The 18,926-nt window shown below is 34.5% G+C and overlaps 1 protein-coding gene and 1 long non-coding RNA gene across 2 annotated transcripts; both read left to right on the top strand.

Moving 5' to 3' along the window:
* Positions 1-2,948: 2,948 nt before the first annotated feature.
* On the top strand, positions 2,949-6,049 carry LOC113039236 (golgin subfamily A member 6-like protein 2). Its single transcript, XM_026197113.1, has 6 exons — positions 2,949-3,158; positions 3,342-4,544; positions 4,806-4,913; positions 5,304-5,444; positions 5,634-5,741; positions 5,964-6,049. Exons 1-6 carry the CDS (start codon positions 3,137-3,139, stop codon positions 6,005-6,007), a joined length of 1,626 nt encoding a protein of 541 aa, XP_026052898.1. The 5' UTR covers positions 2,949-3,136; the 3' UTR covers positions 6,008-6,049.
* A 3,510-nt stretch (positions 6,050-9,559) lies between these two features.
* LOC113039235 (uncharacterized) lies at positions 9,560-13,360 on the top strand. The gene is made up of 4 exons (XR_003274910.1): positions 9,560-9,660; positions 10,809-10,877; positions 11,098-11,203; positions 11,921-13,360. It is a non-coding gene; the product is annotated as an uncharacterized LOC113039235 (long non-coding RNA).
* Positions 13,361-18,926: the final 5,566 nt, after the last annotated feature.

The following is an 18,926-nucleotide window of genomic DNA, read 5'->3' as shown; positions in this document are numbered from 1 at the left end:
TGGCAGTTGCAAGTATGGATCACCTCAGCCTTTCACACTGGAATGCAGCTATTGAAAGTTCCTTTATACTCCAGCTAATGAGCTAAACAGGAGTCAGGTGGCACTCATTTGCCTGCCAAGCAGAGAGAGGTAGGAGGAGTAAAAGAAACAAGATCACAATCTACACACATACACACAGTAAACCCAATGGTTAATGAAATCAAAAGACAAAATCACTTATGTCCCTATGGACGTAACACTGAAGCATAGGTTTTGCTGACAATAATAATAAATAAATAAACATTATAGGCACAAATACAAATGTTCTTTTAGAAATTGTTTTTGAAAACAATGGTGGTATTGTTTTGGCAAGCTTAAATTAAAACTTCTATGAAAATTTGTGTGATATTCCTTTAAAATAATGTTTTAGTATATCTTTTTTTTAAGTATTTTACTAAGCAATTTCTTACAGAATTTCTTTGAGTTAGACCAAACTTTTATTTTGGTGGGTTGTAACCAGAGTTTCTGTGTTTTTTAATTAACTATTATTATTAGAGAATAGGAAGTATAGCATATCAAGTATGCTAATACTTGAAGTATAGCATACTCTACTGTACAATAGTACTATATTTCTGTTTGAGTTTCTTCAAGTTATACCGAAATTTTATTTTGACAGGTTGTCATAAAGACCATTTCTGTCAGTCTGTGTATACGATACGAATGAATGATGATAGTTTTATCAAATGAAATGGTGAAATCCTCTCATAGCATGCTGACGTGCACATGTGTAGCATACATCATGTGTCAATATAGTGAAGAGCTGAAAACACCACGCGTGCTTCAGTGTGTGTGTGTGTGTAGTAGAGCACACATTCCCAGAGACGTGTATAACAACACCTTCAGGGTTCCCATAAGCAGGATTTATTGTTGTGCCCCCCTTCCTCAAATATGATGATGGAAAAAAAACTACTATATGGGTGAAAAAAAACTTTAATCAAATAAAAAACTAAATGAATAAATTGTATTATTTACAAATCACAGTTGTAGCTCTCGACATTTACCTATGGCTATAACTTTATTATGACTCAAATTTATTTTATAGTCTCAAGCATTCAGAAATCATGCAAAAGGAAATTAAGCAGTTGTACTATGATAAAACCATGGTTTATTTTTGTAAGGGTTGTGATATGCATGTTTTTTGTTGAAGAAATTATAAAGCCTGTGTCATCTATAGCAAAAAGGTGTCCAGAAATGAAAGATTAAGTGAATATTTGAATGAAATGTTTGGTAAGTAGACTAAACAAGGATTTGATCATCCTGTAAGTGTAACAGCAGCAATTACATGGCATTTGTAATAACATGTAGGCCTACATAAATTGTTTATTTTGTATTTGCCTACATTATGTACTTTAACAGTGTTATTATTAACCAGTCATTATTGCCTCATTATTTTTTTTTATACAATGCATTTTAAGCTATTTTAAAGGCTATTGATGGCTTAAGTCTGTTTTTATAGCAACAACCACAACAGCAACAAAAATATTACAGTATATTAATACTTTGTAAATTATTAGAGTTTGGGGATCGCAAATAATTTGAATCAGTTAGGGAGTTCGGAGCGGTTTCGTGTATCATTTGAGTCAGTTCGGGAGTTCAAAGCGGATTCGCGAGTCATTTGAGTCAGTTTGGGGATTGCGAATCATTTGAATCAGTTCGGGATTTCGTAGCGGGATTGCGAATCATTTGAGTAAGTTATGGGGATCGCGAATCATTTGAATCAGTTCGAGAGTTCGGAGCGGCTTCGCGAATCATTTGAATCAATTCGAGAGTTCGGAGCGGGTTCGCGAATCATTTGAGTCAGTTCGGGAGTTCAAGGCGGGTTCGCGAATCATTTGAGTCAGTTCAGGAGTTCAAAGCGGGTTCGCGAATCTTTCGAGTCAGTTTGGGGATCGCAAACCATTTGAATCAGTTCGGGCGTTCGGAGCGGGTTGGCGAATCATTTGAGTCAGTTCGGGAGTTCAAAGCTGGGTCGCGAATCATTTGAGTCAGTTTGGGGATCGCAAACCATTTGAATCAGTTTGGGCGTTCGGAGCGGGTTGGCGAATCATTTGAGTCAGTTCGGGAGTTCAAAGCTGGGTCGCGAATCATTTGAGTCAGTTTGGGGATCGCAAACCATTTGAATCAGTTCGGAAGTTCGGAGCGGGTTCGCGAATCATTTGAGTCAGTTTGGTGATCGCGAATCATTTGAATCAGTTCGGGAGATCGTAGCGGGATAGCGAATCATTTGAGTCAGTTTGGGGATCGCAAATCATTTGAATCAGTTCGCGAGTTCGGAGCGGGATCACGAATCAAGAAAGATTCAGGCTTGTAAATTTTCAAATTGGCCATAACCTTTAATTCGTTGCTGCAACTGGGGTGGCAGCAGGGGTGGCAAAGCTTTCTTTTAGGGTGGCATTTGGTAAGTGTTTTATTTTAAAATGACAAATATATAGCTATATAGCTTTTCATTCAAATTATTAGCTTTTCATTAAACCCAGCAGTTCCTTAAAGTAGCATGCCCAACACTGGTTATTTTAATATGCCAAGAATTTTCGGTTTGATTCTTTATTTCTATGAAATCATTAGTTTTCTTGACACAACAGTGTTTTACATTGCGATGAGTGAGGAAACAATGTGCAGTGATGATGTGCAATGTTACGAAAGTGAAGTGAAGTGTTGCAAAAGCATGTGAAATAGTCATACTTCATTTGATTAACATGGTTTCCACCATTACACCAAAGCAAAAAAATGGGAAATTAATCCTTCACAACATCATCCTGTGCCGTTAAAGACCTTGAGATGGTGACATTTCTTTGTGAAGACGGCATAGCACATGAATTATGATTAAATAAAAACAGAAAAATGATATACAGTTAAGTTAAACTCTCTTGATGCTTCCCTTTTCTTGGTTTGACGTCTGTCTGTTCACACCACATCACATCCTGTGGTCAGTCTGCAGTGTGAGCATGGTTTAATTTTCCTTACTTTTGTCTTAACATCAGCCGAATGGAGTGTTCATTTTGGTCATTCAGTTTTTTTTTCATTCAGTATTATTGTTTTTATTGAACTAATATTAATTTATTAATAGCCTTCTCTGACCATCTTTTCTACATTCAACATGGCACAGAGACAGAAGAAAGGTAACACTTTCAATTTGACTTGGTGACTTTGCACATAGGTGTATTTTTTATTGTATTTTATTTTGACTTTTGAGTTTCTGAAATCTATTTATTGGATATCAGTCTATCAAGGCACCACATATTGCACTGATTACTGACACAAATGCATCACAACATTACCTGGTCTTACTCTCTTTGTAACAGATGGAACATTTTCAAATGCAGCAAAACTATCCACAGACTCCATTACAAGGTTTAGATTCATTGTGTTTGGAAGTGATGAGGTTCTGATTAATGAAGCTTGTGATATTATTCTTAGATCAGCAGATAGAATGGATGGCACTAAATATGGGACATGTGAGTTTAGAGAGGCGTGTGTTAGCGGACAACATGTCTCTGTAGTAAAAACTCCTGCTTATGAGCTAGAACACTTGAAAACTTACCTGGCCTTCAGAAACAGAGTCAGATCTATGAAGAGAGACATGGAGTTTTGTTACTCACTGGTCTTTCCTGGGCCTCATGCTTTTCTTTTAGTGCTTGGAGATGTGCGTAACTCTGGTAAAGAGCATTACATTTTACGAGCTCTCAGTGAAGTGTTTGGCCAGGAGGCATTAGACTACAGTATGGTCTTATTTATGCATGAATACAGGTACAGTGATATAGACAGCAACCGATGTGTGAGAAAGTGCAGGAAAAGGTTCCACATTTTAAAGAACAATGAGGAAAATGTTCTAAAGCTATTCCATGACGCTACTAAGACAATGATAAAACAGAGAAAGGGGAGGTTTTTTACAAAGGATTTTGACTTGCTAGTCAAAGCTGAAGCTTACTTTAAGATAGAATTTGATGCTAAATATGAGGAGCGGGAGAGTATACTGAGAGGAAATCTGGCAGAAATGAAAACAACTGAGGAACGTCTGAGAACACAAGTTACAGAAATGGAAAAACAGAATTCTGAAAACATGAGAGAACTACAAGATCTGCATAAAGAACTGGATGCTCAGAAAGCCGGAGCGAATCAGTTAAAAAAGGAATTAGATTATTCCCAAAGCAGAGAGAAATATTTAAGTCAACAGATGGATGCTCTCAGAAAGACAAAAAATGAACTGAAGGAGGAGCTGTATGCCCTCAGGTATTATAAGAGGAAGTTAGATGTAGAACTGACTGCTTTCAACGTGAGAGAGAGAGAGAGAGAGATGATCCTGCCCACAAAAATACAGTTAGAGCCTAACAGATTACAAGAGCAAAAAGAAGAAGGCCTACAGGCTCCTGCGCAAGAAGAGCATGACAGACAAAATACTTCAGATAGAAGAGAAGTGGAGCTGGATGAGAGAGAGAGAAAACTGCTGCAGGCCTCTGGATCACAACATGTTGAACACATCTCTACAGATGTTACTCCCTCTTGTGGTAAGAGTTTCACCAAAGGAATGACCACTTAGAAGTGAAACACTGTCACATTCAAGATTCATATCAACATCATCCACAAACACACAATTCTGATATAATACAATTCATTTTCAGCACTACATCTGCTAAAGTAGTATTTTAAACCCTGCAAACCTCTTTCTGTCAAATGTTTTGCTCGTAAAGTGGACACCTGTCTTTGCAATACGTGGCCTTTCACTTTTATTTTGTTTTTTTAAATTATGAATAACATGTTCTGTTCAGTCATAGTATCTGAAGACAAACCCAAATCTGAAGAAGACACTGGATCACTTGAGTCTGAAGGACTGAAACTTATGAGACAAGACAGCAAGAAATTAGATCCAGATTTTAGTAAGTATTATTTCATGGATTTGTAGAAAACTGGTCCTCTGGACTTACATTGTGTCAACTTCTTTGGTAAAACCTTCCTTTGTTATGGATGTCAGCATTTTTATTTACTTAGACACACACACTTTGAAACTACAGTCATATGATAAAACAAGAGCAATGAAATATAGAATTACATAAATTAACAATAATAATAAAATGATTAAATTACTAATTATGCAAATCAAATGACAAATACATAATTAAAAATTATAAATGACCAGATCATAGAAATAACAAGATATTTGGTTGCTCTATTAAAAAAAAAAAACACACACAAGCGCAGGCTGCTGTTGAGAATGCTTATCCTTCAAAGTCCTGTATTTGAACTCAACATGTCATGTGTTTTTTCAGTGTGCGAAAACAAAGTCAAACCTCAGAGTGAAAGAGAATGTGAGATGGAAAGTAGAATAACAGATTCACAAACCAGCAGATTACTTCAAGTTGAAGGACTGAAACCTGTGAGACAGAACAGCCTTCAACATCGACCCGACAGTAAGTATTTCACATACAAGCAAGTTACCGGTTGAGGTTTTGCTTGTTAAGTGTGTTTGTGCATCTTACTTTACAATGAATAACATTTGCTTTCATTTTTTGTATAATGGCATTCAGACATTTTGTGGCTTAAAAGTTGGATTCCAAATAGTTTTTTAGTTTTGAATATGATGTTCTTTTCAATCGTAGTGTCTGAAGACACACTCAAACCTCAAGAAAACTCTGGATACTTTGAGTGTGAAGGACTGGAACTTGTGAGACCAAAACAGCAAGGAATTACTGTAGATTCACTTAATGGTAAGAATTATTTTATGGAAACGTAGAAAATGTTTATTACATAAAAGGTTTTTAGGCCTGTTACTCATTTTATGGGGGTGTTGGAGGGAGGGGGACAAGTAAAAAGAAAATGCTTGCGGAGAAAGAGTTAAATTGAGTGACCTGTACTCTATGCTGATAAAACTGTAGTTATACAAAAGTATGTGATTTTTTTTCTCTCTCTCTTTTTCTCTTTCCATTCAGTTTTCTTGAGTGAAAAGTGCCAATCTCCCTCAGAACTGAGTTAACATGTAATGGGAAAAGCTTCATGTACTCCCACATGATAGCAGTGCATGTGTTTCATGAACTGTAAGACATATATGTATATATATATGTGTGTGTGTGTGTATATATATATATATATATATATATATATATATATATATATATATAATATATATATCGCATATTTCTGCTTTAGTAAATGTATTAGTAAGAAAACTAATGTCTGTAATTGGTTTTGATATGGTTTTTGATGTTTTCTCAGAATGTTTTATGTGTATTAGTAACAGGTTTGTTGATCAGGGTTACAATGAGTAGGCTATCTTTTTTCATGAAAAATCTGGTATATAGGATATTCAGAAAATGAAAATTTTAATTCCTTGATTTATCGTATCATTTGATCACATGCCTGTCCATTTGTTTACATCATTGTGAAATATGAAACCTTGTCTAAAGTACTCCCTTGAAGGTTTTAAACTTTGAGCTAAACTCAGCAATAATGTGATCTTTTTTATAAAGCCTGTAAAGTTTTGTAGGATAATGTACTATAAACATGCTATGTGTAAATAAATAATGGCATAGATTTATTAACACTAATAATTTTTTTTGTTTCAATCTATTGTAAACTTATCTTGCTATTTTTATTGCAGATTGTAAACCGCAGTAATGCATTTTTTCTTTTAATAAACCAGCTGTAAACACAACTGCATTAACAATGACGTGAAATAAAATACAGAAAGTTAAGACACAGCACCTATAATAAGATTAAGAAAGTAAAAGTACAAAATAGACATTACGAAACATGACAACTTGTTATATCATATGGGAATTCGTTGGGTAAGTAAAAAAAACAACAACATTGAAATGTGCTCTGAAAGTGCATGCTATCTCTCTGCTTCTTCTTCTTCTTCTTCCATGCATTAAGTCATGTGGGTGCACATGGTCGGCGGGTGAAATTCGGCACAACGAGGGCCACAGTGCAGTGCCAGGCCAAAGTAGTTTAATACTCAAAACCTGTTAACAGCAAATCTTGTCTGATACATAAAATACCCAGAACTCTATAAACAGTCTTTTGTCAAACAAAATGTTTATTAAGAAAAGCCAAAGAAAGTGCAAAAGCTGGAAAATAAAAAACTGATGATGATAGAAAAGGAGCTGAGTTTACTGAATAATCTTAATTCTATCAGAAAGACTCGGAGAGAAGGTAAACGTTTACCATATTCTAAAAGTTTTACAGATGGTAAATCATGTATAGTTGTATAAATGTTATTTAGACACGTTAGGGGATTTTGGGATCAAACAGCCTATAAACACTTATAGATGTACATGCAAATTAATGAAGACAGAAGTATATGAGAATGAATATTTGGGCTTTTGTGATTTTAGCTTAATAATATTTTTTCTTCAATATTTGTATTATTTTAAGGGGATTTTACTGAACGTTAACCTCAAAATCATGTACCATTTATCATCTGCAATATCATGGTGTAACCTCTAGATGGCTGTATATATATATATATATATATATATATATATATATATATATATATATATATATATATATATATATATATATATATATATATATACTGTAAATAGGCCTACATATAAACGTTTGCTGCAGAGTGAAAACTTAAAGATGCCATAGAATGCATTGATACAACATTTTAAATTGCTCTCTGATGTCTAAATAGAATGTGGCTTAGGTAAGAGCAACAATTCTCCAGAAACAGTTTTACATGTCCAATTACAGCCCAGGGATTTGTCACTAGAATGAAATGGTCTGTTTTTACCTTATTTGGAAGGGTCATGAATAATAATGTTGAGCTGTGCTCTGATTGGCTGTTTGACCGAGCGGCTCATTTCAGTGGCTCACACAGCAAACAGTGTCCAGAGTGTATGTTTATATGTTTGAGCCTGTATCAGAAGATACCAATTTTGAGAGATTTTGCAAGAATGTTTAGAGTCCGTGGCATGAGCATGATCTCTACGAGACGCTGGCCATGTGAATGAAGCTTGAGAGACAGTTGTGAGTGAGGGCCCTGACGTAGCCTCTGTGTTGCCAAATCCGTCTGTTATAAGCGTTTTTGGACTTGTCTTTTGGACTGTAACGTCACAGTGTTGTTCTGTTGGCCTCTTTCTTTCAGTGGTCTTTTGCTTGCACGATATTTACATAAGAACGTAGAAACAATGGTGTTTGAGGCTCACTGTATGTCATTTCCATGTACAGAACTCAGTAATTATTCAACTGTACCAAGGTAAATACAGTTTTCCATTCTATGGCACCTTTTAGACATAAAGCATGTTTACTTGTATCAGGTTATTCACTGATATATTTTCAGACATTATTAAAAACTACATTTTGTAAAAGTTGAAATTTAAATGTTGATTTGTCATTGTATCACAATTTGGACAGGGAATCATTTTGTTAGACTACTCATAAAGCTACAGCGTGATCAGTTTCACAAAAGTCATCAGAATAAATATCTGCTCCGTGTGACCAGGACAATATTGTAAAACATAGAATTGTCTATTTTGTAATTTTGCTGGAAATGCAGAAATGAGATGTAATTTTGTTTTATTTGTAACTCTTGGGTAGATACTTTTATAATGTATATTGCATTACCAGTTACTGTTAATACAACAGATCTCTGGGGTCCCCAAAACTCCCATTCCCCCTGAACGGTAAGTATAAATGTGTTTGTGTGTTTGTTCTGGTGTGTGTCCAATATCTAGTTTTTGTTTTGTCTAGGTACATCTGTCATGTGCACATTACAAAAGGAAGGTAGCCTACATCAAGACAGTCAAAAGTGGAGCCTAAGAAATAAGAAAATATTACCAATAGCTGTGCTATGGTGCTGCATTGATATGCCCAAATTTGGACAGAAACCTTTGCCAATGCTGTCCTGTGATTTATCTGTAAAACAAACAGCTTAGAAACTGAAAAGTAATTTTTTATATATTTTATATAAATGTCTTTATATTTTTATAGATAATTAAAAAAAAAATATTTCTGTTTGCAAAGTAACTAAAACCCACAGCTTTAACGTAAAGAGACGGTGCACAGACAAGACTTTTTCCGGCACAATAAAAAAAAAAAAACAACCTCTGATCTCTCAGCACACAATAGCCATCATTGTGTCCTAAGGAATAGTTACATATTATTATATTATCTAAATATATTGCCTGCGTGTTTGTTGTTGTGTTACAGTTATGCTTCTTTTCAATAAACGTGTTAGCTTACGAGCTTCTTTTCCTTATGACTGAGCTACAGGAAAGCTGTTCAACTTATTATTGCTGTTAATCCTAAAAATGCAGCTGTAAAAGTGCTCATTTTGATTTTTATTTATTTAATAAAAGTAATAGAAATACTAGTAAAATTAAGCTGTATATCAAATTACACAAATAAAGGAATTGGCAAGAAATGTTTGCTTCCTGCGTACCCTTAAATATGTAATGTAAAAGGTTATTTAAGGTAATTTTATTTGTTGTTGTTGTTTTGCCCTTGCCACCCCTATACACTCTTAGACACACCCCTGCTTTGGATCCTGATGTGCGTCAGATAAATGGATTTATTTCACTTCAGAAGATGAATACAGATGCTGACATTGTTTCAGCTTGGATTAATTGATAGTTTTTAAAAACAAAACTTTTTTTTGTTCACAGCACAGTTAAGCAGGTAAGCAGAATGATTCATTTCTTTGTGAAGTTGAATATGTTGTGCTTGATGTTATGGTTGGATAATTTAATATTCTGCCAGTCAAGGCCTTTTTTCTGACCTCCCTTATGAAACAAAAATATATTGCAATATAGTGGAATATATTATATAAAATATGTAATATATTAGGCATATATTCTTATATATATTTATATTTTTGCAATATATTGCAATATATTAAAAGCAGCAATCATTTGTATATTTTGCAAAATATTATATAATATTTGTATCATCAATATATTATTAAATGTATTCAAATATATAAAATATTAGAAAATAAAAAGGGAAAATAATATATTACCATATATCACAATATATTTTAAGAAATATATTGGTAAATATATTTTCCTTTCGTAAGGGCTGTGCACACATCTGACGCATGCACACAAAAAGCTGCCTCTCATACACAGAATTATGCCAAAATACTTTGTCTTAAATGAATAATAACATTTGAGATAGAGATGTGTCTTAGCCTTAAGGTAACAGCAGCCTAATAATCCTGCTGCTGTCTGTGTCAGTAATATTAGGGAAAGGAACTAAAGAGAAATATTATTTTGGAATTTTAACATTTGATTAGAACTTTGTTCAGTTTATTTGAGTTATTGGTTGAATGTTTATTTGTTAACTTAATGACTGATTCTTTACTTGTCTTATAAAATAAAATGTTTCAAATGTATATTAGGTTGCTTGTATTTTTATTAAAACCACGTTACACAAAAGTTCCTTGTTTAGGTATAGGCTGCTGATTTATGTTCCCTGTATTCAGCTTCAAAGATACATTTTGCAAAATGTCACCGACTAAATACATTTGACATTTTATAAACCTTAATGCAATCAAAATGTTAGAAATCAGAATGAAGAAGTAGAATTGGAAACGGTATAGCTATTCACTATCCAACCGTACAACCATATCTTTTATATATTTATAACACAACTTATAATCTTCAAAAGCCCTGGTTTCCTTTGTTGTTCTTCTTGTTCTTCTAGTAATATGATATTACCAGTTATGTGAAAACAATGGAAAAGAGGGTTTCACAAAACCATGAAGGACTTATATTAAGATTCTCGAAAGTTCACACATACATGCTTTCTTCACATGCGTTTTACAGCTACCCTTCAGTGTTGTGCATTTACAGATTGAGCCAAAAAACGTCCAGAAGAAAATGGGGGCAGGAAGTGTAAGTCATATTTATCTTTTTATACGTAAACATTTGGGTTACAGCTAATGCAGCTTACAAAAGTAAAAAGTAATTTGAATGTATGATTCAAAAGCTAGAGAGATGAGATAAAAAGATCCACATCCAGTGGATAGAAGCATGATTTTCTTAATCAATGAATGAATGCAAATGTAAAAGAGTCCATAAGAAACAAAGTTTAATGTAATCTCTCATCATACAGTCCAGACAGAGAGAAATTGAGCTGCAAAGAAGAGCAAAGGAACTGGATGAAAGAGCGAGGGAACTGGATAGAAGAGCGACGGAAGGGAAGACAAAAGCTCCTAAGTGTAAGAATTATGTTACTGATTCACATTTTGATTGATGGATATTGTGGCAGAGGGTCATAAAATAATTATACTTTCATAAGATACACTAGCAAGTTCAAGCAAATAATGTATTGCATGTATATGTATATGCATAAATAATGCATGTATTTCCATATAAAACACTTTATTATCAATTATTTCTCTTAAAAATGAAGAAAAGTAAAGGAGAAAACAAATTGCAAAATGTTAAATATATAGCATGTACAGCACACAACACAGAGTTGTACAAAAATAGTACAAAACCTAATATTTGCAGAGAGATAAAAAACATTCATTTATAGCAAAATGTGAATTAAAATAATCAAATTAATTACATTAAAATAAATTACATATCTCAAAATAAAAAGGTAAAATTATAAGCAGAAATAGCTTTGCCTAAAAAATTAGGCAATTGTAAAATTAGGCAATTACTGAAATTAAGCACTGTAATTGCCCAGTGGTAAAATGTGAAAAATATACTTAAATGAAAATATATGTAGAACACATGTCTTGAACACAAACATTGAAAATAAAATAGTTTTTAACTGTAAAATAACGTTTCTCTTTTAGAAGAAATGCATTGTACCTATACCTCTGCTTAAAATGAATAAATATCCATGAACACACTATAGGAGTGTGTGAGGTTATCATGGAGTTCAAACAGTGTTGTTTTAATGCTCTTTAATGTTTGTGTGACAGGTTGTGGTTGCTGCTTCATTCAAATATCATCACAGAAGACAGATCAATCAACTAACATGATCAATTCACAAGTCAGTAATGATAAAAATTCACATATTGAAGGTAGGTTAGGTTTTAGTTTCAGTCCAAGAGTTGTGTAACTCATCAGACCCTCACACTCACCAGACTACATTTCCCATCATCTATTTTGTATTACCTTACTTAAAATATTATGCATGACTATGAAAGTAATTAATATACTGATCAATATGCTGAATTGTCCCTAAATACTGATTGGATGTATAAAGGCCCTCCCATTGGGCAGCACTGCTTTTTCCATTGAACTGCATCTGTTAACTGAAGCATTCCTATGAACTTTGGATGATTTCCAGAAGTTGACAGATTCAATGAATGTCTCCTGGGATCACCGCCAACCAATACTAGGCAGAAAGTTGATATGGCCAAGTTTCATCATTAAGAAATACCAGATGGGCAAGTAATAAATTGTGGAAAACCAGACAAGGATAGCCAATAAAAATAATCCGGAACTACCAATTATGATAAGAAAGAAGGGTATGAATAAGTGCGTAGTGCCTAAGAGGGGCCTAAAATCCATGTTTTCCCTATTTAAAGACAGTTACATGAGTAGTTATACGAGTAACTATAATGACACAAAATAAAACGTGGCGATTTTATAAGCGGATAAAAAAAGATTACTATAATGTATGGCGGAAGAGCACTTTGCAGCACTTCGACCTCGGCGTAGTAATATCAACTCGTCACGTTGGTTGTATTGAAGGAAGTTAGAGGGAGACGGAAAGTTTTCAGGAGAAAATAAAAGGCCAAATGACATAGAAGGACATGTAGTACTACTGATTCAAAGAACAAAATAATAGAGCCACAGGGTGACGCAAGAGAAGTTGAGAAGGGTAGTTTAATTGAAAAACGTTGTATACAAAGGAAGCTGGTCAAAGGCTTACGATCAATGATGAAACAAGCAGGAAATTCATAAGCCATTTACAGAGTCCTCTCATTTCCCAATAAAATAATATAAATATCTTCAAATTGTGTGTGCTGCCATTATGACAGGCATCCAGTGGATGGTGATGTTTTTTAAATAATGGATTCAAAGACAGTTTAATTACTAAAAGAAACAAAAGAACAGATGATAATTAGAATGTGGTTTCAACACGATACTCGTATAAGGTTTAGTGACATTTATTATTCTAGTTAGAATGGAAATTATAGCAGGAGCGTAGTAACCAAGAAAACAACATCTGTTAAGACAAGAGACTGTGTATATTATATAGATATGAATCTAGATATATATAGAGAGATGAAATATATAGAGAGACACGCCAGATGACTATGACTATTATACAGTGACCTGTAATTTGATCCTTTGCAGAGTTTCTGATATTTCTGGAAATCACCAAAATGTGGATGATAAAGCTACACTGTAAACCCTGATAAGTTCACAGAACTCAAAAAATATTTTGTAACAGATTACACAAAAACATTTAAGTGATGTTTTTAAATGTTTTAAGTTTACATAAACTTAAAAAATTTAATTCCAGTTGCCTTAAATTATCTCAGAGTTATCTTAAACAATTATATTTCTGAACTTATAATTAGGGAGTCATTCAATCATAATTTTATCTATTTTTCAACTCCTATAATGTGGGAAATACACTCAAAATTAGGCTTTTGCTGTCCATCCTCAGTCTAACCACAGGCTCTACTCTTCACCACAACGGTAACACTACAAATCCAACATAACATAAACCTTTGTAAAATCTAATATAACACAACATTTATGTATTAACTTATGTTCCTCTATGTTAATCTTGTGTAAAAACACACAAAATAACACTTAATTTCTAAATTTATTTTCCTTGTTTTCTGATGCAAAGCATGCTGGGAACTAGAAAACACAATCATTTTAAGTTCACCTGACTACAACAAATTTTTGAGTTAACAGAACTTATTTAAATTAAGTCCAATGAACTTTCGTTATTATTTGAGTACAATTAACTAATTTCATTTGATTAATTTCACTGTTCGGTTTTACAGTGTATGCTGGTCACTCCTTCTTGGTTAATAGTTCATTTTAAAGCTAGAAATCAAGAAATAAATCAAAAATTCTGAACCCAAGCTATTGCAAATGCTGTCATTACCAAGGATTGCGTGATGCTAATAATGTTGGCCATGGATCCAAGACTATGCAGAGATCTCCAATCATTTCATACAGTATATACGAGTTTGGAAAAATGTTTTATGACTGCAGTGATTAATACAACCCCATGACATTTACATTTATTCATTTTTAGCATACGCTTTTATCCAGCTGTAAACATTCTGGGCCTGTCGCACAGTGAATGTCACATTGCCTATGTTCAGTAGCTTTGGATCAGAGTTATGTCATTAATTTAGAAGTGGTGGTATTCCCACCTTGATATTTAGGAAGGATAACTGAACATAAATCTAAGAGCAGAGTAAATTAGAAGGCATAAGCAAAGTCCCTCAATTGCACACTGTTGGATTTTTGATTTAGCAACATTTCTTGTTAATTCAGTTTCCAATGTGCATGGTTTTGACCATTGCACAAGGAGGGAAGTGTTTGGAAAAATAAAACTTAGGCTGAAATTTTTATCCAAAACAATGTCAGAAAAGTTATGTGCTATTAATATTGTATGTATGTAATATTTGGATTATGGATGAATGGCTTACTAAAGTGGGAATAATTACATTAGGTTGTTATTTTGGTGCTTGTTTTGTTCTATTGTGTTGTGCCTTTCCTCAGATGAATGATGGCCAATGCAGTAGCTAAACAATTTGTGTAAAACTTTCCTGAAAGAAAATGGAGTGGTAGGGAAGGGGTGCCTTTTATTTTCCTTTCTTTATTTTGTATCTTTTTTTGTAACTTTTGTTAGAGAGGGAGTTAGTTTCTTCATTGTACTTTATTTTTCATATTATGTAGTAGTATTAGAATACTTGGATAGAGTAGGCAGGAAGTTAGAGGGTTTTATGTATTTTATTTTGGCACATGCCCCTTCCTGAAGTCATTTACTCCTTAAGTCATTTATTTTTCAAGTAATTTATCTTTGAATCATTTTTTTTTTAAATTGTTATGTAAAATGTGCTTATTTTTTAAAAGAAAGGGGACATTGAAGGTCTTAAGCAGTTGTGAGGGATGAACCAGTGTATCATCTATTGCATTACATTAACTTTTTTTATTTTTTTACTAATTTTAATCATTTGAATAATCGTTTGTATCCTCTACATAACCATGACAACAATTGGTAATGCTGCCATCTCATGCACATGCTTTAATAATCATTGCTGATTTCTTTTGACTCATTGTTTATTGACCCCCAAGAATGTATAGACAGGGGAGCAGATTCTTTTACTCTTCTCTAGCCAACTGTGGGGAGAGATGTCTGGATCCGACTTCCTCTGGAGTGCAGCATCATAAAGAAACCATTTGTTAAGAGGTGATGGAGGACCATTATTGGCTCATAGACAGATACCCAGCCAGCAATGACATGTGGGGCCCAGATGGGTTAAGTACGGGTTTCATGGTTACTTTGTGGGCATGGGCTTTGGCTGGGTGAAATCAGCGGGTCCCGTGTAGATTTTGTAGTATGAGTCCCACATAGGAAGCCCATATGAGCTGATTACATGGGCCCATAAGGGACAGGCATGGGCCAATTGGGCATGGGTTTGAACTGAGAACACATATATGGGTTCTGCATAGCATATATATGGGCGAAGTGGGCATGGGTTTGAACTGGGAACACATATATGGGTCCTGCATGGTGCATTTATGGTCCAATTGGGCATTGGTTTGAACTGGGAACACATATATGGGTCCTACATGGTGCATTTATGGTCCAATTGGGCATGGGTTTGAACTGGGAACACATATATGGGTCCTGCATGGTGCATTTATGGTCCAATTGGGCATTGGTTTGAACTGGGAACACATATATGGGTCCTGCATGGCATATTTATGTGCTAAGTTGGGTTTGAACTGGGAACACCTGGGTCCTGTATGGCAGAGGGGCAAAGCGTAGGCCTATTGAGTTATGTAATTACTTACTGTACAATTTTAAGTAACTTGTAGTAACTCTACATGTAGGCTAATCAAGCATGTTGAGATTGAGTAATTGTAACTCAATGCATTTCAAGTCACGCTAATCACCAAAGAACAGACATTGCATACATGTAGATCTTTTGCCAAAACAATCCATCAGTCATTTTTGTTAGTCGTGCAGAAAATGAAAATATAACTTCCCAAAAATGTAAATGGGGCCCACATTTACCGCCCATGAAGCCCTCATCTGGGCCCCACATGTCATTGCTGGCTGGGTAGAGGATAGGTGGATTTATGGCACTCTAGGCAAAGGGCTTACTGGTGAGACTTGGTCAAGTCTAAGAGGGTCCCATAATATGTTATTTATTCAATATGGTCTTATCTTACTTAAAATATTATGTATGACTATAAAAGTAATCAGTATGCTGAATTATTCGCAAATACTGATTGGATGTATAAAAGCCCACCCATTGGGAAGTACTGCAAGTTTTCCATTGAGCTGCACCTGTTAATTAACCCAACATGAACCTATGAAGTCTTAGCTTTTGCATCTGGAACTCCATTTCTTGAGTTTTATTTCATGACTTTGAGAAGACCATTGGCAATAACAACGCTCACCTGAAGCTGATCAACCTTCATCGCCAGCACTAAAGTCATTGCCTGGTTTAATACGACAGACCTCTTACATTGTGTTGACCACAATTGCTACTCCAGTTACCTCGTTCAAAGTTTCTCTCAGTTATCTTAAAGCCTCCAAGCTGTCTTCCAAGAGTCCTCTGTCTCAACTTGTTTCTCTTGTTTGTGTGCTCAACCAGATCTAGAAGACAAAGACTCAAATTGAATCATAAATGTTTCATCACCATCTATCTCAACATGTGTCATTTACCTGTTTGTCAATTGTGTTCCTGCTAAAACATCTAATAAACCAGTCTGTTTAAGTTGACCTTATTTCTAGTCATTTCGGTCTGTGTCTGTAACATGACAGTATGCAATGTTTTTCTTAAACACTTTTTGTTACAGTCCGCTGGTTTAAACATTCTTTATCTGATTAGATAAACTAAGAGTGAAAAAGTATGTAGTTCAGTATCAAAGTTTTGGAAATAAAATGTTTTGACTGCCAACTTGCCAACGGTTCAGACTTGTTTGGGTAGCAGAGAATTAAGATAAGTGTAAGGCTGAGATACTGGTTCAAACAAGTGTTTGATTAGATCATTTATGTATTAATATAGCTTTAAAAAAGTTGCTGTTTGTAGCTTGCATGCAATGACTGGGCTGAACATTTTGTGACATCTTAATTAAACTTGTGAACTGATTACATGAACTGACCCGGTGATGTCAGGCTGCATCTGCATTTGTCACTAACATGAACTAACATCTGCATTAAAGAATTGTCACTAACATGAAACCACAAACTGCTAGTGAAAACGTGAATTCTGTTAATCTGTCAAAGTTATGATATTTATTTTTATGCATGACATTGTTCTTTAGATTAAAGGGTTAGTTCACCCAAATAGCAAAATTATGTCATTAATAACTTACCCTCATATTGTTCCAAACCCGTAAAACCTCCGTTTATATTCGGAACACAGTTTAAGATATTTTAGATTTAGTCTGAGAGCTCTCAGTCCCTCCATTGAAACTGTTAATATTGACCAAAATGTATTTTCGATGCTTCAAAATATTCTAACTGACCCTCTGATGTCACATGGACTACTTTGATGATGTTCTTCTTACCTTTCTGGACAGTATACCGTACACATAGCTTCAATGGAGGGACTGAGAGCTCTCGGACTAAATCTAAAATATCTTAAACTGTGTTCCGAAGATGAACGGAGGTCTCACGGGTTTGGAACGACATGAGGGTAAGTTATTAATGACATTATTTACATTTTTGGGTGAACCAACCCCTTTAAAGTTTAAGAATATTGTTTGCAAACTGCAATTGATTAATTAAAAACAAAGTAGTTGATATGCTGTTGTTTTTGTTTTCTAGTAGCAGTAATATGCAGTTATTAGCCGTGTCCACTGTATTTTTGTTGGTTTTCATGAGACCCCCATTGAATGACAAGAACCCCCCACTGCCCCCCCAATCAAAATTGTCTGGAGCTGCCACTGACTGTAGATGATGATAACTTTAAACTTTTTGCAATTTTTCTCTGAGAAACTCCTTTCTGATATCGCTCCACTATTTTTCGCCACAGTATTGGGGAAATTGGTGATCCTCTGCCCATCTTGACTTCTGAGAGACACTGCCACTCTGAGAGGCTCTTTTTATACCCAATCATGTTGCCAATTGACCTAATAAGTTGCAAATTGGTCCTCCAGATGTTCCTTTTATGTACATTTAACTTTTCCAGCCTCTTATTGCTACCTGTCCCAACTTATTTGGAATGTGTAGATCTCATGAAATCCAAAATGAGCCAATATTTGGCACGACATTTCAAAATGTCTGACTTTTAACATTTTATATGTTATCTATATTCTATTGTGAATGAAATATGAGATTTGTAAATTATTCCATTCCTTTTTTACTCACAATTTTTAGTGTCCCAACTTTTTTGGAATCAGGTTTGTAAATTTCTAAATGCAATAGGTCACTTTCAAACAGAGCTAATAGAACCATCAATGGGTTTAAAATTCTCAAGAAGATCTGCTGTTCAAAGAATGTAGTGACACATGTTTTTATCCATCACTTTGAAAAAACAGCTGGCGGCTTGTAAAAACACGGTGAGTACCTTGAAGGACACGTATTCCACCACGGTTGATGATTATATTAACCAATCTGCATGTGGAACACCTCACTGACATCAAAAACATGGAACGACAACATAACAGTTTAAAGTTATTCTGGTTTCTGGGCAGCTGAACGGGAAGTGAAGCATGCTTTAAAAATAACAATGTCAACTGAATTGAATTGTTGAAAAGTTTTTA

Source organism: Carassius auratus, chromosome 21 (genome assembly GCF_003368295.1).
Source record: "Carassius auratus strain Wakin chromosome 21, ASM336829v1, whole genome shotgun sequence".
Lineage (NCBI taxonomy): Eukaryota > Metazoa > Chordata > Actinopteri > Cypriniformes > Cyprinidae > Carassius > Carassius auratus.
The sequence above is the reverse complement of the archived record's forward strand: the minus strand, read 5'-3'. Positions and strand labels throughout refer to the sequence as shown.